Raw genomic sequence first — 24631 nt, 5'->3', positions numbered from 1 at the left:
AAAATACTAAGTAAGAAAAGCATGTTTTGCAGTGTAGGACTTGTCCCCCTCAATGTCTATGTACATATATACAGCCCTGGAGTTACTTGACTATCCAATATGAAAAAAGTAGGCTCTACTGACATTGAAAAATATCTTCTTAATTTTGTGTGTAACTGTCTCTAGTATAATGAACAGACACAATTCAAGTTAAGACATTTTAATGACACCAGAAAGAACTCCAGGAGAAAAGGGATCAAAAAGGAACAGCAACAATGTAGAGAAGGATTCTTCCTGGCAACCTGTAACAGAGTGAAAAACATTGAGAAAAAGCAGTTAGGACTAAAGCTAAGAATAAAATTGTCATTACACTGGATAATATAATTAAAAATCTAACAACAATCAAAGGTACATCAGCTGGCAAATCATTTAATAGTTTAATAGGTTTAATAGTCTATTTAAAGGGAATGATTGTAGTGGGGAGTTTGCTCAAACTATGGCAGTGATACAGCGAATAGTTGTCCGCGGTGCGCTTTCAAAGGCCAGTGTAAGCATACTGTCAGTTAAATTGTAAGTAGATGCTAACTGTTTCTCATGGGTTCGTATGGTATTTTAAACATTTACAGGGGTAAGTCTGTGATTTTATTGCCATCCGAATCCATGTCAGTGTTTATTTTCACCCAACCCGCGTACATTTCTTAATTGCTTTTATAAAGAACACCGCTTTCTCAGTTAACGCAGTGAAGCAGCCCCTGCACGAGATTGATTCTCGAGCCATCAATATCAGCAGATTCAGCAGCATCGCCACGGGCAGCACTGGGTAACGTCACACGGAAGAAGGAATATCTTTAGCAGCTTTCTAAGGTATGGTTCGGGGAACACGCCTATAAATGGTATTCCTTTAGTTAAGTTATACCTTAAGAGTCTTCGTAGCACGCTAAGAGACAACGTTATCGCGAAACCCAGCCCAGGTGTTTATGAATGAGACACTGAATTAATTGGTTTTAAAAGTGTTTGAATTAATGATTCAATTGAGTATCTTTTTTTTAAGTAGACTGAAACATGTTATTCTGATGTATGTTATCGTGATCTCCATTTTAAACAAAACAAAAATGATTTTAAACCAAATAGATTCTCAGTTTATCCTGAATTAGGAGCCGTTCACATATCGCGTCTAAAAACGTGTGAAAAGCGCTCTCTCCTTTCTACAAGCACTTGCGCTCCCGTGGCGTCTGTCGTTGCTATGCAACCATGAACTGCGCTCTCCATGATGACAAGGAAGTATCAGCAAAGGAATAATTGATTTCTAGCCCTTGCATTAGCTTTACTACTAGATATATTTATGGAGATGAGAAATAAAAACTCGCCCTGTACAGCTATGATCGGCTGTTCGGCCGAGTTTTCCATGTTGTTACGGAAAGGCCAAAGCTGATCGGTTGGTTTTTGTCACATGACCAGCGGTGCTCTTGTGGCATTCTGAAAAGTTGAGATGTTTTCATCTCGCTGTGGCATATGCGCGCCTGGAAAAACGAGCACGCTGCATCGCATGCGCGTCACTTCTATTATGGTATTACCGGTGTTGTCACACTTTGATTAACCGGTGGGGAAATATCCGAACGTATGACTTACAGAAGGTACAATTAACTAAGAACGTTTCGGGAAACACGTATTAACGATAAGGTACAGCTTAAGGTATAACTTAGGAATGATGTAGCTTTAAGAAGATTTGGGAAATCCAGCCCTTATCATAATTAAAAACGTGTTTCCTGAAACGTTCTTAGTGTTGCGCTTTTATTGAGCAGGTCATGCAATAACATAAATTAGTTATTTACACCAATAATGTGATGCGGCTGCTGGGCAATCTAGTGAGTTTTGGAGGTGGAGCATTGAAGAAAGGGGTGTGTTTGTTTGGGTTCATTCCAAATATCAACAGTGTCCAACAGCGTTTTTGAAATATCACTTACCCCACCTTAATATCTGGCAGTTTTTTTATGTCCATCTATAGTTGCCATCATCTGAAGTCTTCACAAGTGAGGCTGGATCCAAACTGGAGCTGCTATAATCTCTAGTGAATTTGCTGAGCATCCTGAGATAGAAACAGGGAAGCAACAGGAGAAAGATTAGCATAGCTGCAGTTCATATTATTTCAGGCAAAAGATGATCATGTGAACTTTTTACTATTTCATCACATATTAACTGTAAAACAAGATTATGAGATGTGTTAATTGAATGCTTGGCTAAAGAGTTGTGTCTTTAGTCTAGATTTAAATTGGGAGAGTGTGTCTGAGCCCCGAACATTATCAGTAAGGTTTTTTATGAAAGTAAAAGAGTAGCAAAACTCAAGAGCATAAAAATGTGAATTTGAGAACTTGTCCCCTGTAAAATACCAAAGTTCAAAGTTGAATTTAGAGATTTGCACTTGCAGAACGTGACTTAACGCATAGACAGTGATATTAAAATAAATAAATGATAACTCTGTAAACACCATACTAATTAAAAATAGACTACTATGTACAGTTAAGCGTTTTCCTCACATAGAAAACTGGTATAAAACACTTAAAGGTTGCATGGTATGAAAATTTCACTTTTGAGGTTTTGTAACATTAATATGAGTTCCCCTAGCCTGCCTATGGTCCCCCAGTGGCTAGAAATTGTGATAGGTGTAAACCAAGCCCTGGGTATCCTGCTACGCCTTTGAGAAAATGAAAGCTGGTAATAATCATACATTTTTCTTGAGCGTCAAATCATCAAATTAGAATGATTTCTGAAAGATCATATGAAGCTGTGATGCTGAAAATTCAGTTTTGATCACAGGAATTAATTACATTTTACAATATATTCACATAGAAAACAGTTATTTAAAATTTGTTATATTATTTCACGATATTATTGTTTTTAATGCTGTCTTGGTGAACATAAGAGACTTCTTTCAAAACATTATTTTTTTACCAACACAATTAGTGCATGTTAGACATTAGTGTATGTTTGAAGTTTTACTTACTAATCATATGGTTCATAGCGCCTTAGAGATGATGATCCGAGATGATGATCCGCCCAACTCTGCTACGGTGGAGGGCCAGGGCATCAACATTGAAGGATCTAGGAACACAACAAACCATTTGTCACAGAGCCAACAATATTATTATATAATGGCAGGTTTATTACAAGTAAGAAGCTATAGCTAAGCTATATTATATATAAGCTACAGCAGAGGTGAAATGCTTTTCTGAGATGAGTTTCTGAATCTATTTGACCTGCATCTGGGCATGGAGTACCTACGGCCTGAGGGAAGTAGCTTGAACTGGCAGGACAAAGGATGACTAGGGTCAGCTGCAATAGATAGTGCCTTCTTTGCCACTCTGTTGGAGTAGCTGCTAAATGTGTGAGAGAGGGGGAAAGTTAAAGCCTGCAATCTTGCTACACGTCCTAACAATACTCTCTAATCGTTTTTTGTAGACAAGGAACCAAACCAGCAGATAAAACAGAAGGTTAAACAGACTGAATAAAACATTCTCATCAAAGTGGGGTCAATGTTAAAATTCCTCAGTCTACGGTAAAAATACATTCGCTGCTGGGCTTTGGCACAAACAGCATCAGTGTGTGATTCAAAACATAGCTTACTATCAATTATTGTGCCAAGGTTGTATTCTTGTATTATCTCAATAGGTTATGATAGTGAGGGGAAGAGGGGGACTCTGTTTCCTAAAATCAGTAATTAATTCTTTAGTTTTGGATTTCCTAACGTTACCTACCTGCCTGTATTTCCTACTTCTCCGGCAGTAGCTTTCTTCAGAAATGTTGAAGTCGTGGAGCTTTCCCTCTGTTATGGGTTATTTTGTTGCTGCTGAAATCACAGAACATTTTTTTTAATCAATATTTGTTTACCATTGAGCTAGTTTCAACCATGTAACTTAAGTCTAAGTGTAAGTTCTCCATGTAAGTGACGTCACCGATTACATACGTTTATGTTTACGTTTGTGTAAAATAAATTAGCTCACTTCCAAGTAAAACCTTTACAAAACCTCTCATATACACATAAGAGGTGATTAAAAGCCCAAACTTTCATAAACAAAAGCTCAACCGAGTTAACGTTAACTTAGCTTAGCTTAACTTACCTCTTCTGAAAACAGTTGAGATGCTAACGGACTTTTTCCGAAGACACAAAGCCATATAAAAGTAAATATTCACCATAAGCGTATCAATTACAAGTAAGAGAAGTGTCAAGAACAGTTGTGTGTATTATCCGTGTGATTTTAGAGACTAATATGACCTGAAAGCAGTGAATTTGAAAACAACAGCGAGAGAGGGAGTTTTCCTGCTTACCAGTCGCAGTGGTCCCGCGGCGTTTCCATGGCAACTCTGCGCCGCGGCCGCTCCAGTGTTTGAAAGCGACTTGAAAGTTCACAAGCACAACGCGACATCGGCCTCCCGTATAGTGGGCCGACCTAAAGCCGACGTAACGGAGCTGGGAAATAGAGCACTGACTGACAAGAGATCTGCCTACGCCTGGCCGACGCCTTTGCGATGTTATAGGGAGGGAGGCCGACGCTCGATGTTGGGCCAACGTCGGCCCGACGTACGTGTGCTATCTGGGTATTGACATAGCCTTTCTAAATTATAGAAAAACTGGGCACACACTTTTAACGTGTCTACTTTGTTTAAATTTAATGAATTTGAATTCGTTTATTCGTTTAACTCTGTGGCCTCTCAGCTCAGATTACTGCCGCGGCAGATTACGTCATAAAGAGAATAAACTGACACTTTTCAAAGTCTGTGATTACAGCGCCACTCAGCGGTAAAAGGCAGCAAATGCACATCCCAATTTTGCCGCCGCGGGAACGGCGGCGGTAAAAGTCTCATTCTGGTTGTCCACCATCTGTAAATAGGAAAAGAAGCACCTCCCACCGTAACCAAGAAAATAAACACGAAGAACAACAACCCTTAACCATTTTGACTATTTTCACTGAGTTCTGATTGAGCATTTAGTCTGGCAAGTATCTTTTTTAACCGATAACCTTCTTGGTCGGTGAAACAGCTCTCACTCCTGAAAGTTTTTGCCTTCTCAATAAATTGCAAAATATCTGGAAAAAACTCTTCAATTTTAACTTTCCTTGCATTTTTTGTCACTTTTAAAAACTGTTTGATGTCGTCTACACTATACTCGACTAGAAAATCCACTCTGAGGTAAACTATCTGAAATACTACACTCAGAGACCTCACTGTCACTTTCTGTTTCAGTATGGCTCACCTCCCGAACATCAAGTCCTTTAATCGGTTTATTAGCATAACGTTCCTTTAATTTTCTTATTAAACCGCTAATTATTAAAATATGATGTATTTTTCTCCGCATCTATTAATGCAGCGGGTACACAAGCCGCACTTGTTCCCGGCCTTTCCGCATCTATAGTTACGTTCTGCAATTCTCTAGCAATTGTACTCGTAGCGGTTGTATCATCAATTGTCTCAGCATTTTTATTATTTGTTTTATCCACTTTCCTAGGGCAATCACGTACAAGATGTCCGTTTTCACCACAACCAAAACATTTCATTGTGTTCGTTGTGGCGAAAATCATATAATTAAAATCCTCATTATGAAAATTTTGAGTTAAGTCCAATTCTTCAACATTATCTTTTAGAATCATATAGACATACCGTCTAAATGACACCACATGTTTTAGTAGAGAAGACTTTCCCCCAATTGCGATCATCTTTATTGTTGACACCATTTTACCATATCTGGAAAGCATCTCTACCAAAACCTCATTCTTAATAAAGGGTGGCACGTTAGATAACGTTACCCTTTTTGAGGGTGTAGAAAGAGGAAGCACCTGCTCAAAAATGCCACGAATATCAACACCAGTCTCCACCAGTTGATTCGCCAATTCATTTGTCTTAACGAAAACAACAACAGCACCATTCATCCGCGATGCTGACAAGATATTCTCGTAACCAATTAACATACCTATAGCTAAACTACATTCTTCAACACCAAAAATTTAATCAATTTTAACCGCATGCCATCTCGTTAGAAACCCGAGATTCTGCACACCTGGATTTGCCATGCTCTCAGTACAAACACTGGGAGCAGAGAGCCCCGTAAATTAACCACTTCACCAACACTCACGAGGTCAACAGTCACCCACCAAGCAAAACAAAACATACACACAAAAAAAAGATAGAAAAGAAGGAAAAATAGAAAGGAATCACTCGTACCTCACACCCTCAAACACTCCGCGCTCAACGCTCACATGGCACAGACGGGGGGAGAGAGAGAGAGAGAGAGAGAGAGAAAGTGTGTGTGTGAGAGTGTAGTGGGAAACAATTTTACATCACTGAATAAGAGACAAACATGGATCAAGGAAAGGTCAGCAGTCATACAGTCATTACATTACTGCAGAGTGTGACAACGAGTGGGGGGTTTACTTCATTCTTTATAGTTGTTCCTCCCCCAAGGTTGTTTTCCTGAGGCTACATCAAGATACATCTTAGCAATAAAACATATTGTTTAGATTTGTCTATCATACTTAATCATATTACACCCTTGAATGGAGACTTTCTGTCTCGGTCATACTTTCAGTCACATTAACTTTTGTCAGGTCATATACAAGGACATAAACATACTCATCATATATTCATAAGGGTATGTATCGACACTACATTCATCTGATTATCATCATATTTCTAAGATTCTATGAATAAAAAAAAATGCAAACATGAAGAACATATTAAATTTCCACGAGAGAGAGAGAGAGAGAGAGAGAGAGAGAGAGAGAGAGAGAGAGTGTGTGTGTGTGTGTCTGAGAGTGTGTGTCTGAGAGTGTGTGTCTGAGAGTGTGTGTGTGTCTGAGAGTCTGTTTACTGATTAACTGTCACTGTGTGTTTTGTAGTGTGGATCATGGAGGAGAGATCTGGATTACAGCAGGACTACACAAATGTACGTCTACACACACACACACACACACATGTCTGGTTCACTATCTTTGTGGGGACTCTCCATAGACGTAATGGTTTTTATACCGTACAAACTGTACATTCTATCCCCTTACACTAACCCTACCCCTAACCCTACCCATCACAGGAAACATTCTGCATTTTTACTTTCTAAAAACAACTCATCCTGTGTAATTTATAAGCCTTTTGAAAAGTGGGGACCGCTGGCTGGTCCCCACAATGTAGGTGATCTCAGGTTTTACTATTCTTATGGGGACATTTGGTCCCCACAATGTAATATAAACAAGGGCACACACACACACACACACACACACACACACACACACACACACACACACACACACACACACACACTCTCTCTCTCTCTCTCTCTCTCTCTCTCTCTCTCTCTCTCTCTCTCTCTCACACACACACACTCGCTCTCTCACACACTCGCTCTCTCTCACACACTCTGTCTCTCTCTCTCTCTCTCTCACACACACACACACACACACACACATACTGTGTCTCTCTCTCTCTCACACACACACACACACACACACACACACACACACACACACACTCTCCCTCTCTCTCTCTCACACACACACACACACACACACACACACACACTCACACTCACACTCACACTCACACTTGCTTGCTTGTAGTTGTCCATCAAATCCGATGATGACGTCCACTTCTGTCTTTTAATGATGACTTTTCTGATGGCTGAATAATCCGATTCTGGATCCACATATTCTATATATATATATACATATACATGGTATTGTTGTTACTGGTATTTATGGGAGTGTTTCTCCTGAACCTTCTTTGTTGTCTCCTGACTGTCCTTTTTTCCTCCAGTGCTTGGGTCCCATCTAGACATAGCTGCTGCCAGCTGTTGCGGTCAGCATCCATGTTCTCCAGGTCCCCAGGTTTTATTTTGCAGTTCTTTAGCACTGTCTTCAATTGGTCTTTGAAGCATTTCTTCTGTCCTCCAGCAGAGCGCTGACCTTGTTGTAGCTTGCCATATAGCACTCTGCGGGGCAGACGGTTGTAGGGCATCCTTATGACATGCCCCAACCAGCGCAGTTGGTGCTAGGTGATTGTGGCCTCAATACTCTTGCAACCTGCTCTTCTGAGGATCTCAGTGTGAAGGCAATGAAGGTTCTTATTCTGAAAAACCCGCCGCTGGAGTCTTCCAAAGGCAGCTGATGCTTGTTTGATTCTGTTCTTGACCTCATTGTCAATGTTATTGTCTTCAGAGATAATGCTCCCCAGGTATTTGAATGATGGAACAACCAACAGTTTTTCATCTGCAACAGAGAAGATGGGTGGTGCGGATGGGATGTTTGCACTCCACTGTCAGATTATCACTGTTTTGGCAGTGTTGATGGTCAACCCCATCCTGCTATATGCCCTTACTGCTGCATCTAAGACAGACTGGAGGTCTTGTGAAGAGTGAGATACAAGAGCGCAGTCATCGATACTGCAGCTCAAGTATCCTCACTCCGTGCAATTTGGTGGTTGCCTGCAGTCTCCTGATATTAAAGAGGTTGCCGTCCAGCCTGTATGCTACTGTCACCCCACTGTTGTCTTCAATCTCCTTGTGGAGAAGCTGGGTGACACATATGAGGAAGATGTTAAAAAGCACTGGTGCCAGTACACATCCCTGCCTTACCCCTGTGCGCACAGGGAAAAGGCTTGATTGTTGACCTCCTATTATCACCGTAGCAGTCATTCCATCGTGAAACTGACGGAGGATGTTGACAAACTTAGTGGAGCATCCGAACCGGAGGAGGACTTCCCACAAGAGATCTCTCTGCACAGTGTCGAAGGCTTTGGAGAGGTCGACAAAAGCCATTAACAGATCTTTATGTTGCTCCCTGCACTTTTCCTGGAGTTGCCGGGTTGTGAAGACCATGTCGACTGTATTCCTGTTCCTTCTAACCCGCATTGTGACTCGGTAGCATAGACTCTGTGATGTCATTGATCAGTCTTTGTAGCATCACCTTGGCCAGGACCTTACCTGCCACAGCAAGTGATATGCCCCTATGGTTGTCACAAATAGCCCTATCCCCTTTGCTTTTATATATGGTGACAATACTAGCATCCCTCCAATGCTGTGGGATGAATTCATCAGCCCAAACCTTGGTGATGTAATGGTGTAGTGTTCTTGTGCAGAGATACCCTCCCTGTTTTACATTTACATTTACATTTACATTTACATTTATCTGACGCTTTTATCCAAAGCGACTTACAATTGCTATATATGTCAGAGGTCGCACGCCTCTGGAGCAACTAGGGGTTAAGTGTCTTGCTCAGGGACACATTGGTGTCTCACAGTGGATTCGAACCCGGGTCTCTCACACCAAAGGCATGTGTCTTATCCATTGCGCCACACCACCCCCCGGCAGGAACTTTTAGCAGTTCTGCAGGAATATTGTCAGAGCCAGGAGACTTGTTGCACTTCAGGGAGTGGACAGCTGTCAGAACCTCCATGAAAGTTTGAGGATGGCTAAGGTTATCAATTGGGGGTAAATTCAGGAAGTTCATCCAGGATGGTATAGTCTGCATAAGAGTCCTGATTCAGTAGGGTGTTAAAATGTTCAGCCCACCTCTCCAAGATGCTATTCGGGTCGTGAGATGCTATTCAGGACTTTGAGCCCATCTGCTGTTTTCAGGGGAGTGATGCAGTGACTTCCTGGGCCATAAATGGATTTAACTGTATTGTAAAAGTTGTGCATATCATTTCTGTCAGCAAATGACTGAATTTCATGAGCCTTCTCCATCCACCACTTGTTCTGTAAGTTCCGCAGAGTTCTCTGCACTTCCCGACGATGGGGGGCACATTTTCATGAGGACCTTGGTCATGGTCATGCGGTGATCTGTCCAGCATTCCGCACTTCTCATGGCCCGGGTTATGAGAACATCTCTGATGTCACAACGTCTGATGATGACATAATCAATCAGGTGCCAATGTTTGGAGCGTGGGTGCATCCATGATGTTTTGTATTTGGTCTTTTGCTGGAAGATGGTGTTGGTTATGGTCAGGTTGTGCTCAGAGCAGAGGGTAAGTAACCTCAAGCCATTTGTGTTGACCTGACCAATCCTGTGCCTGCCAAGAACTCCTTTCCATATCCCACTGTTCTGCCTAACACGAGCGTTGAAGTCCCCAAGCAGGAGGATCTTACCGTTCTTGGGGATCTGGTGGAGACCCTCATCCAGTGTTTGGTAAAAGGAGTCTTTAGACTCACTATCAGATGGTACAGTTGGAGCATACATACTTTGAAGTGCGGCATAGTGGTTCTTCACCAGGGGTATACGGAGGGTCATCAGTCTTTCACTGATGCACACTGGTGTTTCAGTGAGTCTTAACCCTCTGGGGACCAAGGTGTTTTTGGAGCCCTTGAGATGTTCTGACATGCCTTGAAATTTGTGCTTTTTTCAGTTATTTATAAACATGTTAATGGCAAAGGTGTAAAATCACTCTATATAGCACAAACAGGGCTACCAAAATATGCGGGCAACGTGTATGTAGATGTTTGTATTTTTAAGAGAATAATGTTTATGCGTGGTTATTGGAAAAAATTAAAATGAAAGTGGCTGAATTAAGACCACAAAACACATATTAAATATGTGTCCACAAGACTTTTGTCAAATTGATGTTGTACCTTTGAGTACTGGCTTCAAAATTATGTGAAAATAGTCTTGCTTTATCGTTCACAAAAAAAAATACATTGATTTAAATGGTGTAAAACAGGTTTTGCTTGGAAAGCCAATATGCGAGGGGGGCGTGAAGGAGTAGTTTACACCTGGGTTGTCCCACCCACTCTGCATAATGACTCTGCATAATTAGCCATTCATTCAGGTGTGACACTGACTGAGCCACAATGCAAGGACAATGTATTTAGAAGAATACTTATATTGACCATTTCAGATTTCGCTTACATCTATCTTGTAAATATGTTTAGCTATTTTATTAAAAATGTTACAATTACAACAATAATTACAATTTCAAGTGTACTCTTTCTTTGTAAAAAAAAAAAAAAAGAAAGAAAAAAAAAGATTATAGGCCTACATTTTATCATATGTATTCATTAGTTTGAATATAGCCAACATTGGAACATCTAACATCTTAGTCTATGACTTTATTTTTGACAAAAATAGTGTGACTAACGCCTGACTAACGTTGTTTTATTGAAATATCAGGGCATATAAATGTTAATTTACGTTGCTTATACAAATACATTTTATTTCAACATATTCCAGTCGATTTTTACTCATCTCAGTAGGCTATAGCAAAGCAGTTTATTCTTTCACACACAGACGCGCGATTCATATTTAGGCTAAACACTCTTTACAAATATGTACCCTTCATTCATCTCACAGAAACGCGAGTCATATTATAGAAATGCGATTCATCTTTTTGCGGTTTATAGGCCTACACTAACGTTATTCCACACTTGAGAAAAGAAAACAGCCTACCTCACTCCTCAGCGCGATCTGCTGCTCATATCAGGAAATATTTCTCCTCATCAGCACTGTGGAAACTTTTCTCCATAAAGGCTATAATGTCTCACTCGCGCTTTGTTTACAGCTGATGTGGGCGTTTCACAGACTGAAATGGTTCTCAGAATTTGCATTTGAATAGCGCGCGCTCTCCGGGGAGTGGTCAAATTACTGTGAATCATCTCGTAATGAGCTCGACTGGAGTCGCTCTCTTTGTATACAGATTACAGAAACTAAGAATATTTGTTTTTTATATAAATGACTTCATTTAAAAGATGCGATCTCAAGCTTTATGCCCGTGGGTCTGTTTGCCTGTTTGACTGAATTTTCGCGGAGTTATAGATCATTTTCGAACGCGTTTCAAACGGGAGTTTACTGACAGAGAGAAGGCAGAAATCGCATCATCTTAATTTTTCTTTATTTGTCAAAAAGCAAAACACTTTATTTTTATTGTGAGTATACAGAAAAAAAAATAGAAACTGAACAGGATCGATTGATGTATTACACGAAAATGAAAGATCAAAATTAACCCTCTGGGGTCTGAGGTGTTTTTGGGGTCCTTGAGATGTTCTGACATGCCCTGACATTTGTGCTTTTTTCAGTTGCTTATAAACATATTAATGGCAAAAGAAAATTACACACTATTTAGCACAAACAGGGCTACCATAATATGTGAGCAACAAGAATGTACATGTCTGCATTTTTGAGAGAATAATGTTTATGCGTGGTTATTGAAAAAACTAAAAACTAAAGTTTCTGAAATAAGACCACAAAACACACACTAAATATGTGCCAATAAGACTTTTGTCTAATGGATGTCATCGCCTAGTGTTTTTTCTTCAAAATTATGTGAAAATCACCCTGCCTAATCCTTCACATAACACAATACATTGATTTGAATTTTGCAAAGCACTTTCTGTTTGGAAAGGCCATATGCGGAGTGGGCGTCACAGATCATGCATATGTAGTGGTTCACACCTGAGGACCGCATACTTAATGAGCCATTCATTCAGGTGAGTCACTGAGCCACAAGAATGCAAGAGCAACAGTTGGAAGCATCTCAATTCTTTTTTATTTTTCCACATATTGTGCTTGCAATTTGGCCTATAATAGCCAAGGAAAACATGTAATTGTGCCGTTAATTCTCATACTGTATTTTCAGTTTTGGAATATTTATCCTCTCCCCAAATTTGTCACTAATAAAACACAATAAAAATTATTTAAAGAAAAGGCTTATATTTACCTTTTAATAGTTTGTTTACATCTACCTTGTAAATATTTAAATAAACAACAATTCAAGTGTAATCTTTCTTTGTACAAACTAAAGTATACATTTTATCATACATATTTCAAAGTTAAGGATTTGATTGATTATTTGATTATTTTTGACAAAAAAATTGGCAAATAAAAGCTTATTTGAGGTGGCAGATATTTTACAGTAAAAATGTATAATCTATCCAAAACTAATCAACGAAATGTTGTCTTTCATATGTCTGTAACATAGGTCTTTCATTTTTATTATAAGGAATATAAATGCTAATTTGCAGTTTAATACGTTGCTTATACAAATATATATATGTGCATACACACACACACATATACATGTGTATATATTTATACACAAAAATAAATTTTATTTATATTTTTTATATACATTTTTTTTTCCACAAATTGTGCTTGTAAATTGTATAATATCCAAGGTAAACATGTCTAGTAATTGTGCAGTAAATTCTCATACTGTATTTTCAGTTTTGGAATATTTATCCTCTCCCCAAATTTGTTACTAATAAAACACAATAAAAATTATTTAAAGAAAAAAAAATTATATTTACCTTTTAATAGTTTGTTTACATCTACCTTTTGAGGGACATTTTCCCTTATTATTATTATTCCTCACAGCGCTGCGAGACGGTGTAAACAAGTAATGATCTGAATAAACTTGTGTTTTCTTGAGCTGATATGGGGCTCGAGAAAACACAGCCCCTCACAGGTTTGCGCCGTGGATTCCCGCGAGTCAGACGCGGATACTGTGTTTGTTTTAGGCTCGCGCAGTCTTCACTCGGACGCGCGCTTCAATCCGTTGTGGAGACTCTCTTTTCGTTCCAGTGAAATTACAAAACAAAATACACACACACACATGTCTCTGCCTGATATACAACCACTGATAAACAATCTGATTTGACAAAAAAAAAAAAAAAACTATGAGTGCAGATTCGAACTCAGAACCTCTGACACGCTAGGCAAATGTTCTACCACTAGACCACTTGAGTTCACGTATTTACTCACGTGAAAACTCGGTGTTTACTCGGCGTGATCAATTCGCTCTTGAACATGCTGCCGTTCGTCTGAGTTACAATCTTCCTCTGAGGAAAAGCCAAGGTGAGTTATTCCTCGCTGTCCAGGATCATCTGAAGAGCGTCTTTACCGGAGAACATAATGTTCTAAATTTGCTCTAAGCAAATCAAATGTGACCAAAATAAAAAAAATAATCAGTCTGTTATAAACAAAGCAATTGTGAGCGATAAACAAAAGTAACTTGTACAATCCGACCCCCCAAACATGAAAAGAGCTGAAAGAAGTTAAAGAGAAAACAAATAACGCACACTATAACCTTATAAACAATAATATGTTATAAATTATATGCGACTTTTAATACTGTAGGGCAGTAGCCTACTATTCCCGGAAGCAACCTCCGAGTGGCCCAGCCCATGGTCCCGTGTCGTCAAAAACGTTACGTAAATTCGAAATAGTGCGCGCAGAAGCACATGCGCAAAACCGTTTTGTAAAATGATATAATGATATAAAATGATAGTATGAATTATTTTTCTCCAGTTCAAGCACCTTATGTTGTGATTGCTAGCCTATTTACTTTTTATGTATTAAAACCAGGAAATTTGTTAATGAAAATAATATTAAAATTAAGATACAATTAAAACAAAACGAAATTCGTTTTAAAGAATGGATTTGTGCTTTCTGTTTTGAAAGTCTCTGTGAAAGTTTGAAAGTCTTTTAGTGCTGCTTCAGAGCGCTCGCGTCCATAATGGAGAACTGTCACGTAATATTGTTTTTTCCTCATAAATGCGAACATGTGTCAACTAATGCAAGTAAATTTAAAAAGACTTACCCGAAATATTATCCACGGCTGGATCAAGTCGCTCAACGTTCGTCGCTCAAAATACAAACGTTCGTCGTCAGAGTCCTGCTCTTCTTCTGAGCAAAATTTGAACTCGTGTCATCTTCCAACAGCGCAGGAAAGTGAATAAATGAAACTTGCTGGTTTTAAGGCATTTCAGGGGGCGTTTACCTTATTTTGCATAGATCACCTCAGCTCATTATCTTATGAATAGCGCGCTCTGCGAGTGGGTGTGAACTCATTACCGATAATTAGGTGAGACGGGAGAAACTGTACTTCTCTTTAGTTTCTTACAGATTACATTGCAGGAGAATATTTGTTTTGAATGTGAATTGTTTTATTTAAAAGTAGAAATTTAAAGCTTTCTTTAGACGCATGTTTCATGGTTGTGTGATAAGTATTAGCTGAGTTTCAGTTCATTTTCCAGACTTGTTTCAAAAAGATTTTTGCGGAGACAGAGTGAGCTGAAAGCGCACCCTGTTTATTTTATTTATTTAAAAATAAAAACAAGGTTTTGATGTTAATGTGAGTGTACACAAAAAAAAGAAGACCCTCTATAGTTTATAATCATGTATTTATTTTATTAATATGACCGTAAATGACGGACTTTTTTAAGTTTATGTTGCTGCTATGTGAAAAAAATCCAGCAAAACGCGGGGGCGCGTTTGCCGACCTCAGAGGGTTAACAGAGCATTTAGTGTTTATTTTCATTGCTAAAAAAAAAAAACGAGCAAAACGCGCGGGCGCGTTTTTGGTCCCCAGAGGGTTAAGGGTGTATAATTTATTTCTTTTGTTTCGACCGCAGAAGTGGAATCACCCGACAGGCATGGTATCTTGTCCAGGTGTAAATTGAATGGGCATTTTTTAGACCACCTTTTCTAGGCCCTTCCTCAGCTTGAGGTGAGCAGTGCAGTCCCTGAATAGGGCTGCTCAGTCGCACAAGGGTCTGCCGAGAATAGCTGCCACTCAGCCCCAGCTGTTAGCGACCATATACCTTGTGCCACTGATGTGCAGGGCTCTGACTATGAGCTCCCAGTCTATTGAAACCTGCCCCCGTCATCAGACACCCCATCGCCGCCAGACTTCAACCAGTAGTAGATCCAGGTAATGGTCACCGTTGGTCAAAGCTGGAAAACCTGCACAAAGAATTTTTTAAAGTGCTAAAGGGGGTGCGCTCTCCCCAGTAGCACTAACTTCACCATGATGAGGTAGATTTGGTGGCATGGGTGGGCCCAGTTTAGGCCCGCCTATTGCGTGTCTCCAGCACATTGCTTTCCTGTTGGGATGTGCTCCCTTAGCCTTGCCTCATGGGGCTATTTACCCATAGCTGGGGCAGTGGTTGACGGGCGTCAGGACCACCGTGTGGTGGGCCTGCACACCACATCTCTGGGGCCCACTGCTGCTCTGAGATCCCCTGCAGTTTAGCCTGGGACTGCAAGGTACCCAGTTACCAAGTATGGCCGCGAGGAGGCACTGCAGCAGGAGTCTTGGTGGTGGAGAGGCTGTGTACTGGTGGAGGAGACTTACGCACTCGGCTCCTCTTTTCACCCCCTATGAGGGGGCTAGCCAGCGGCGGTAGTTAAAAAGCAGAAAGTTGCAAGCAGCATGCACTAACTACAAGCTGCTCCATACTCCACACTACTGCACTAGACGCTTCACACACACCCTTTGTTATTCACACTCACACTCACACACACACACACACACACACACACACACACACACACACACTCTCTCTCTCTCTCACACACACACACACACACACTCTCTCTATATATATATAAACAGTGAACAGGATTACTGTGTGATTGTGTGTGTTTAACGCATGCTGGAATATTTGGGGAAAGTGCACTTCTGATGATCTGTTGTTGTGATATTAGTATGAAGTAGGGATGCACCGATTGGGAAATTCTGGGCCGATGTTTTTTCTTTTCGTTATTTATTCCTTCTTTTGTGCCACGGAAACATACAACTCTTTCGGCTCTTGCTCACACTATCCTAGAATGAGCACAAATTCAATCAGACCAATTTATGCAACAAAAACAACCTTTAATGTCTCTTTCTGGTTGACATTAGTTATAACCTTATTTATGACAAGTTCTTTTCTGAAAAATAACATTCAAAAACCTTTGACTGCTAACTAATCAATGAAAAGATTGTTTTAGTACATTGCCCAACAAAATTATTTGAGTGGTTTTAGCCTGATAAACAAAAACTTACTCAATGAGATCATTTTCATGGCCCAATAAAAAATATTTTTCTGATAAAAAAAAAAAAAATACATCAAGTGTAAATGCAAAAACAACTGAAATAAATAAATAATGTTATTAAAATAAATAAATTATGTTATTCATAAATACAAACATAAATAGGGCTATCTTTCACCTTGTGTATTTCTCATACAGAATAAAACATTACAGTGTTTCAGAACTCACAGGCTGGAACATGGGGCATCTTATAAAACAAAAACAGTACCTCCATTTCTGATCATTTTAATGACACATAAGTCACCTGCTGTATCTCTGGCCTACTTCTTAATAAGATGCATGTTTTTCTTTACAAAGATAAGCATCTCTGCCTTGTCACAGCAAAGCCTATTTCTCTTTTCATCCAAGACATGAGACACAGAGCTGAATAACCGCTCACTCTCGGTGCTGGTGCATGGCACACTAAAGTATTTGCGTGCCATTTGTGCGAGTTCTGGAAAACGCAGGTGGTTATTTCTCCAATAGCAGAGTGCGCTCTCACCTCTGGGAATAGTGGTCTCTGCCAGGAAAATACCCAGTTGTTGGGATACAGAGGTACTTGTCCTCTCTGGTCCATTTTCTTCCAGAATCTCCTCAAACACATCATGCAGGGAGGGCCCTGCTCTGTCGGATCGTTGCTTCTTGCGCTCTGTGTGATGTGCGCGCTCTCCATCGCGCGTCCCACCCTCTGCACTGGCGGCAGGCAACAGGTGTGACTCAAGTATTTCTCGAGCGCGTTGTTTAACATCCTCATCAAAGTAACGATCCTTCTATCTGGGATCCAAATAGGTGGCAATGCAGAACATGGGATCATACTGGATTTGATCGAAGCGTCTATTTACAGCCTCTAATAATGAGGTCTTTGTTGTTTTAACGCCATGGTCTGTGTCAGCCTGCTTACTCAGAAGACGTCTCAGGGCTGTCACAGAGGGGATGACATCTGCAGCTGATGCTTCTGATGAGCTAACTTCTCTCGTCAATTGTTCAAATGGGGAGAGGAGTGTTATAAAGTTTTCAATTAATTGCCACTGGTGCGCACTAAGAGTGGCCGGGAGGTCATAGTCTGTGGCATATGTAGCAAGTGCGCGCTTTTGATCCAGCAAGCTCTCCATCATATAAAATGTACTATTCCAGCGAGTGGAAACATCTTGCTGTAGCCTTTTTGGTTTCATTCCCAACTGGATCTGCACAGCCTGGAGACGTGAATAGGCGAGGGGTGAGTGTTTATAGTGGCCGACGATTTTTCGGCAAATAGCCACAACATCCGTGAGGCTGCGCTGGCTAAAAACACCGTCATGAATTGCCAGTTGCAGTGTGTGCGCCATGCAGCCAAAACTAGCCAGACCACTGTCCATCATAGCTTTCGTCATATTCCTAGCATTATCTCTCACGACAGCATGCACTCTGGTTTTGTCGATTTTCCACGTCTGGAACATTTTCTCAAATGCTTCCTAGATGGCAGATGCTGAGTGGGTACCTGCGAACTCCTGAGAGTGCAACACTGCCTTCACCAGGTTGAAGTCCTTATCAATCCACTGTGCCGTGAGGCTAAGCATGCTCACAGGGCTTACATCTGAACTCCATATATCTGTGGTGAAACTGATTGCAGCGATGTCGCAAGCCAGTAGCTCATGAATGTGCGTGGCCACAATGTTGTGGATTTCGGGGAGACAGACCTTGGCAAAGTGACGCCGGCTCGGCAGCGTGTAGCATGGCTCCATAAACTTCATCAGACTCCGAAAACCCACGTCCTCCACTACAGAGAAAGGCTGGTCATCTAAAGCGATGAACTCCATCACCTTGTTTGTTATTTGTTTCGCTTTGGCACTGTCTGGAGGCAGCTGTTTGGCTTTCTCAAACGCCGTGTCAATTGAAGTCTTACCGGGGGTTGGCGCTTTCTTGGGGGCTTCATTTTTCCGTTTTTGGTCAGCTTGCAGGTAATCGCCGTACACCGCCTCGTGCCTGCTTCTCAAATGTCCAATGAGATTTGTTGTGTTAAATGACTTTCTATCAGCCCCCCCTCTTGAAATTTCAATGGAACACGTATGGGCTATGTGCACAAGCGTCGCGACGAACTTCCGGTATTGTCAGAAGTTGGCATATCAGTTTCCGGTTTACGACTGTCTTCATCGGCATCCGCTATAAACAAACAAGATGAGTGCTGCTGTTGTACGAAATAAAGAGATATAATGTGCGTGACACATCTAAGTTTCTAAGAACTGTAGGTGGATCTAACGCCCGTTTCACACATCTCCGTGTGCAGTGTGTGTGTGCGGTGCAGGAGCAGCACACGCTATATGCTTCACATTATGATGCGTTTGCAGTGAATAACTGATTCACGGCAGTACCACAAACACTTACTATTTTTATTTAAAATCCAGAAGTTACGTTGCAACTTTTATTTAAAAAAAGTTTTGTCAGCATTGCGATTCTCTTTGTACACATATACACTCTTTAATGGACGCATGCACGTTTAAGCACAATTTAAACAACGTTGGGCTATTATTTCATGCATTACTTATTAAGTTGCTCAAGCAAGTGGCCAAATATTTAACTGTATATTGACAAAAACAGCCGACTCTCATGCCTTTTCTTTTCCATTTAAATTTTATTAAAATAAATCTTGCATGTCACAAAGAACTTGTTTTTCCACCTCCACGAATGAGACGTGTGTTGTTCATATGTCGCCTTGTTGAAGTAAATTGTCGTATGTCATAATTTCGGCTTTTAATGTCATAGTTATGACTTAATGTCATGATTTCTGCTTAGTATGTCAATTTCAACTGCATTATTATGAATATGCAAGTCAAAGTTTTGACTTTTCATCTCATAATTGTGGATTAGTATATCATAATATCGTCTTTTTATGTCATATTTTTATTGATGTTTTTTTATATGGTGAAAATGGGCTTTCATACTAGACGGTTAAGGGTCGTCACAAAAATTTTCAAAATCTATATATTTCAATTAGGGCTGTGCAGCAGTTAATCGCATCAGAATAAAAGTTTGTGTTTATATGTGTGTACTGTGTATAATTATTTTGTATATATAAATACACACATGCATGTATGCATGCGTTCGCTCGTAATAGAATGCAAAGGTTTTGTGAGCGAAATTGAAGCTCAAATGGCTGTTAGCGACTTTAAGCAGAGCAAAGTGGCACACAGCAGTGCTCCTTATATGTACCCATGCTAACAGGTTAGAGCTTTCACACTGCACGCGGTTGCAGTCCGTCGATCCGTTCCAGGTGCGGCAAATATACAGCATACAGAAGTGCAGATATCGTTATTTCCGCACCGAGTCTATTTTTGCTGTGCCGCAAACGCTGAATTAAAGTGACAGCGCATGTTTCGTGGTCAAAATGAACAAAGATTGACCTGAAAATGTAGTAATTTCACCATGAATGTGTTTAATTAAATAAAATGTAGAAATCTCACCATAAATGCATTTAATTATATAGGCCTACTATTATTTTTCACAGTCATCTTACTTAGAGGACCGGGGTAAAGCAAGGTAAACTACAATTTACTTCAACAAGGCGACATAATGAACAACACTCGTCTCATTCGTGGAGGTGGAAAACAAGTTCTTTGTGACATGCAAGATTTATTTTATTAAAATTTAAATGGAAAAGAAAAGGCATGAGAGTCGGCTGTTTTTGTCAATATACAGTTAAATATTTGGCCACTTGCTTGAGCAACTTAATAAGTAATGCATGGAATAATAGCCCCACGTAACGTTGTTTAAATTGTGCTTAAACGTGCATGCATCCATTAAAGAGTGTATATGTGTGCTCCTGCACCGCGCGCACACACACACGGCACACGGAGTGTGAAACGGGCGTTAGATCCACCTACAGTTCTTAGAAACTTAGATGTGTCACGCACATTATATCTCTTTATTTCGTACAACAGCAGCACTCATCTTGTTTGTTTATAGCGGATGCCGATGAAGACAGTCGTAAACCGGAAACTGATATGCCAACTTCTGACAATACCGGAAGTTCGTCGCGACGCTTGTGCACATAGCCCATTGCAAACTACAAAACGCTGATCTTTCTCTGAAACTGTAAAATATTGCCACACGACCGCCATCTTCTTTGTTTAATCTAAGTTACTGAGGAGAGTGCGCGGGAGAGTCCTCTTCCGTCTCGGTATCTCCCCCAGCCCAAATAAAAAGAGGGAAAAAAAGTTTCTCTTGAGCGTTCATGACACATATAATCATCAGCGAATGTCATTTTTATTTCCCGATGGCCGATGGCAGTTAACGAGGCAAATATCGCCCGTTACCGATGTTCAGCCGATGCATCGGTGCATCCCTAGTACGAAGAGTTTTGAAAATGTAATTCTTGCTTGTGAAAATTGTGGCAAAGCAATTAAAACTGTACTGTAACTGTAAAAGATCAGACAGTTTCATAATTCCTGATTACAGAAATATTTGAACATAAGAATCCTATCTTTTCTGTTTGGTAACCATGGTGATTTCAGTCAGAACCTCATTCAGGACAAAAGCTGTTACAGAATGATATTTCTTTAGTGCTTTATTATCATTGGTTGCTTACAATCCTAAATGAACGAGTCAGATCTGAAATGAAGACTCAAGATAGAAAGTTTCTGTAATTCACTGATGTGTTTTCTCTCCATCAGATTCTCATCAGTTCACTCTGGATCTGAACACAGTGTGTAAACGCCTCCGTCTGTCTGAGGAGAACAGAGTGATTACTGGCACTGACACAGAGGTTCAGTCGTATCCTGATCATCCAGACAGATTTGATGATGTATGGCAGGTGTTGTGTAGAGAGAGTATGTGTGGACGCTGTTACTGGGAGATTGAGTGGAGTGGGTATGAACATGGTGGTGTGTGTATATCAGTGTCATATAAGAGCATCAGCAGGAAGGGATTGGGTGATGAGTGTGTGTTTGGACGTAATGATCAGTCCTGGAGTTTGTTCTGCTCTTCCTCCAGTTACTCATTCTGGCACAATGACATAGAGACTAAACTCCCTGTAAAGCCCATCAGCAGGAGAGTAGGAGTGTGTGTGGATCACAGTGCAGGAACTCTGTCCTTCTACAGCGTCTCTGACACACTGAGCCTCATACACACAGTCCAGACCACATTCACACACACACTCTATCCTGGGTTTAGGCTTTATAATGATGGATCATCATTGAAACTGTGTTGATGAGTGAGAATAGACTGATGAGAGACTCTACCCATAATGCTTTGAGCTCATGATAAATCAGTGACAGTGAGATGTTCTAGAGTCTCTTATTGTCTCTTCATTACATTAATAACACAGCTGAACTTCTGTCAGTGAAATAAAGAGAAACAGACAATGATACACAGAGAAGAGAGAGGAAATATGAGACACAATGAGACTCACTGAAACATGTCTGGATGATACGGGTGGGGTGGGGTGGGGTGGGGGGGGGTGTTCTGGACTGATCTTTATCTTTTTATTATTATGTTTGTTTTTGTTTTATTTTTTACTTTTCTGATTGTTTCCCTCTGTTGATGTAAAAATTCAATAAAAAAATCATAAAACAGAGACATTTAAAGATGATGTCAGAAGACAAAGATGTTAAAGTTAGAAGCAACAATGAAAGAAATACAGGAACAGAAAGTTAAAGTCGAGGGAATTAAGACACATATTCAAGAGAATGAATCAATATCACAGTTTGATGATCAATTCCTGTGTGAATGAAGGATCTCATGATTCTCTATAGAAACCTGTGTGTGTGTGTGTATACTTCAGTCATGTATGTAGTTATCATTTGATTTACAGCATTTCTAATGTTATTATTATAGTTGTCAGGGTTGTGTTTAGTTTTGCTGTTTTTGTTCATATTTGAGTTTAATCTCGATCTTAATCTTGTGAAATGTGTTGTTTGTCTTCATTAATGTGGGTCATAATACTGTAAAAGTGAATCAACACGCACCAATGCTATATTTTCTAAATCTCATAATCATTTGTTAACAAACAAGTATTCAATACTTCAATAAAATCATTGTTTCTGCTTTAAAATATTAGATTGTTTAAACTAATAAATTTTTCGCTAACTGTGATTTTGCATATGTACATTTCTGAAATACATAGCTTAGACAGTTTCCTCAGATATCAGACTCTAGATTGTAATATCATGTATTTTCTGTAAAGCTGCTTTGAAACGATGTGTATTGTGAAAAGCGCTATACAAATAAATGAGTTTTTTCTTATAAATCTGTTACTTCTTCCACATACAGTTTCACGCATCTTCAATTGTAAACCAAATTTTAAGGTGTAATTTCAACAATAATGTTATGATCTCTGTATCATAAAATACAACAGTGAGGAAAACAATATTGTCAATAAAAGTCTTATTGTGCTTATATTCAAGATTTACCATTAGCTTTTCTTTTACGTTGTTTACTTTTGATATTATTATTACAACTACTATTATTAATATTTTATGTATTATTATTACTAGGCTAGTAGTAGTAATAGTGGCATAAGTATTTATTTCTGATTTCTTTCTTTTCTTTTTTTTTTTTTTAAAGATTTGTTTTTATTGACAAAAAGCTCTTACAAGATGCTAATGGTGTGTAGGAAGGAGTTTGATACATTGAAAGTCATATTATACACAAGGAATATACACAAATGTATAACCTTACAGTCACACCTTACAAGAATGATGATTTTCAATTTTGAACATCAGAAGAGAAAACAAAAACAAAAAAGAAAACTAAGTAAATAAAATCAATACAAAACAAAAAACACAACCTTTTCCCATCCCACCCTCTTCCCCTATATGGTTCTCAGTTTCCTTTCATTTATATTGTTACGAACTTCAATGTTAGTCTAGGGGTTAAATGAAGTCGTAACAAAATGTAAAATTAAAAAAAAAGTCTGACGGTCACATCAATCCCCTGATCCAGAAAAGCACAAACACAAAATTAAGCAAATATCTTAATTTATTAATAACAAAGGAAGCAAATCTTCAGGAGAGGGCCAGGCCAACATAACAAACAAAAATCCTCTAACTAAACACGAAAACTCTAACTAACCTTAACAACAAAAAAAAGAAAAGAAATGACAGAGTCTTACCTATCTCCCTGTCTGCCATAAACATAAACAAAATTTTAAATTCAAAGAAAATGGCACCCTCTCCCTACCGCTTCCAAAGAAAGACAAACAAAAGTATTTACATAAATTAGAAAATAACACAAAAGAATCATAAACACACCCACCATAGCGTTCACACGCTCTCTCATAGATCGTAATTGACAAGTTCATTCACAAAGTTAAGAGGTAATAAAGACCACACTTGGTCACACTAAAATGCACAAAAGAACACCAGTCTGGATCAGGACAAAGAGTGAGCGCGTAGCCGTCAGCACCCCAGCATTGTCTCTTTGCCGTCTTATACACCTTGGATCTCTGTAGCATTCACTCAGTACTGATGATGGACATCAGCTGGAATCCAATTAGCAATCTATGACAGAGAGAGTCAGAAAGAGCAAAAGATGGAAACATGCAATACATAACTTGCCCAGTAGGTGACACTCTCCCAAGAGCGCATAATTCACAAATACAGCCACAGGGCGTAACAGTAACAAACTATAAACTGGTGTTGCGGAAATGACGTAGTCCAGGTATCATTCTGTAATGAAATAGGGCGAACCGGCGAAGTACTCCAGTAGAAGAGATATGGAATATGATTAAGAAAATGAGAGGAATAAGTAAGGAATTTGATTTACCAGTGCTCAAAATGGGAAAGGAGTTAGCAGTAACAGATGAAGAGAAGGCAATAATGTTTCGAGATGAGTTTATTAAGGCCAACTCTTCCAG

The 24631-nt window shown here is 39.6% G+C and overlaps 1 protein-coding gene and 1 long non-coding RNA gene across 7 annotated transcripts in view; one reads left to right on the top strand and one right to left on the bottom strand.

Moving 5' to 3' along the window:
* The window catches only part of LOC311289542 (NLR family CARD domain-containing protein 3-like), a 93274-nt gene extending 68975 nt beyond the window's left edge, over positions 1-24299 (top strand). For all 4 annotated transcript variants that reach the window (XM_084407623.1, XM_084407624.1, XM_084407626.1 and 1 more), the window contains 2 exons: positions 6867-6913; positions 21450-24299. In XM_084407623.1, coding sequence (XP_084263749.1) covers positions 6867-6913; positions 21450-21985 — 583 coding nt within the window. In that variant the 3' untranslated portion in view covers positions 21986-24299. The remainder of the gene's footprint in view (positions 1-6866; positions 6914-21449) is intronic.
* Positions 184-6907, bottom strand: LOC311289576. 3 transcript variants are annotated; one of them, XR_014627151.1, is made up of 6 exons: positions 4095-6907; positions 3732-3823; positions 3259-3353; positions 2981-3078; positions 1944-2065; positions 184-281 (listed from the first exon to the last, which is right to left on the bottom strand). It is a non-coding gene; the product is annotated as an uncharacterized lncRNA (long non-coding RNA). The 3 variants fall into 3 exon arrangements; XR_014627152.1 differs by having other exon boundaries at positions 4303-6907; XR_014627153.1 differs by having other exon boundaries at positions 1949-2065; positions 4303-6907.
* Positions 24300-24631: the final 332 nt, after the last annotated feature.

The sequence above is a fragment of the Rutilus rutilus genome (genome assembly GCF_951802725.1).
Source record: "Rutilus rutilus genome assembly, chromosome: 4".
NCBI classification, from domain to species: Eukaryota; Metazoa; Chordata; class Actinopteri; order Cypriniformes; family Leuciscidae; genus Rutilus; species Rutilus rutilus.
Note: the sequence above shows the minus strand (reverse complement) of the source record. Positions and strands in the feature narration are given on the sequence as shown.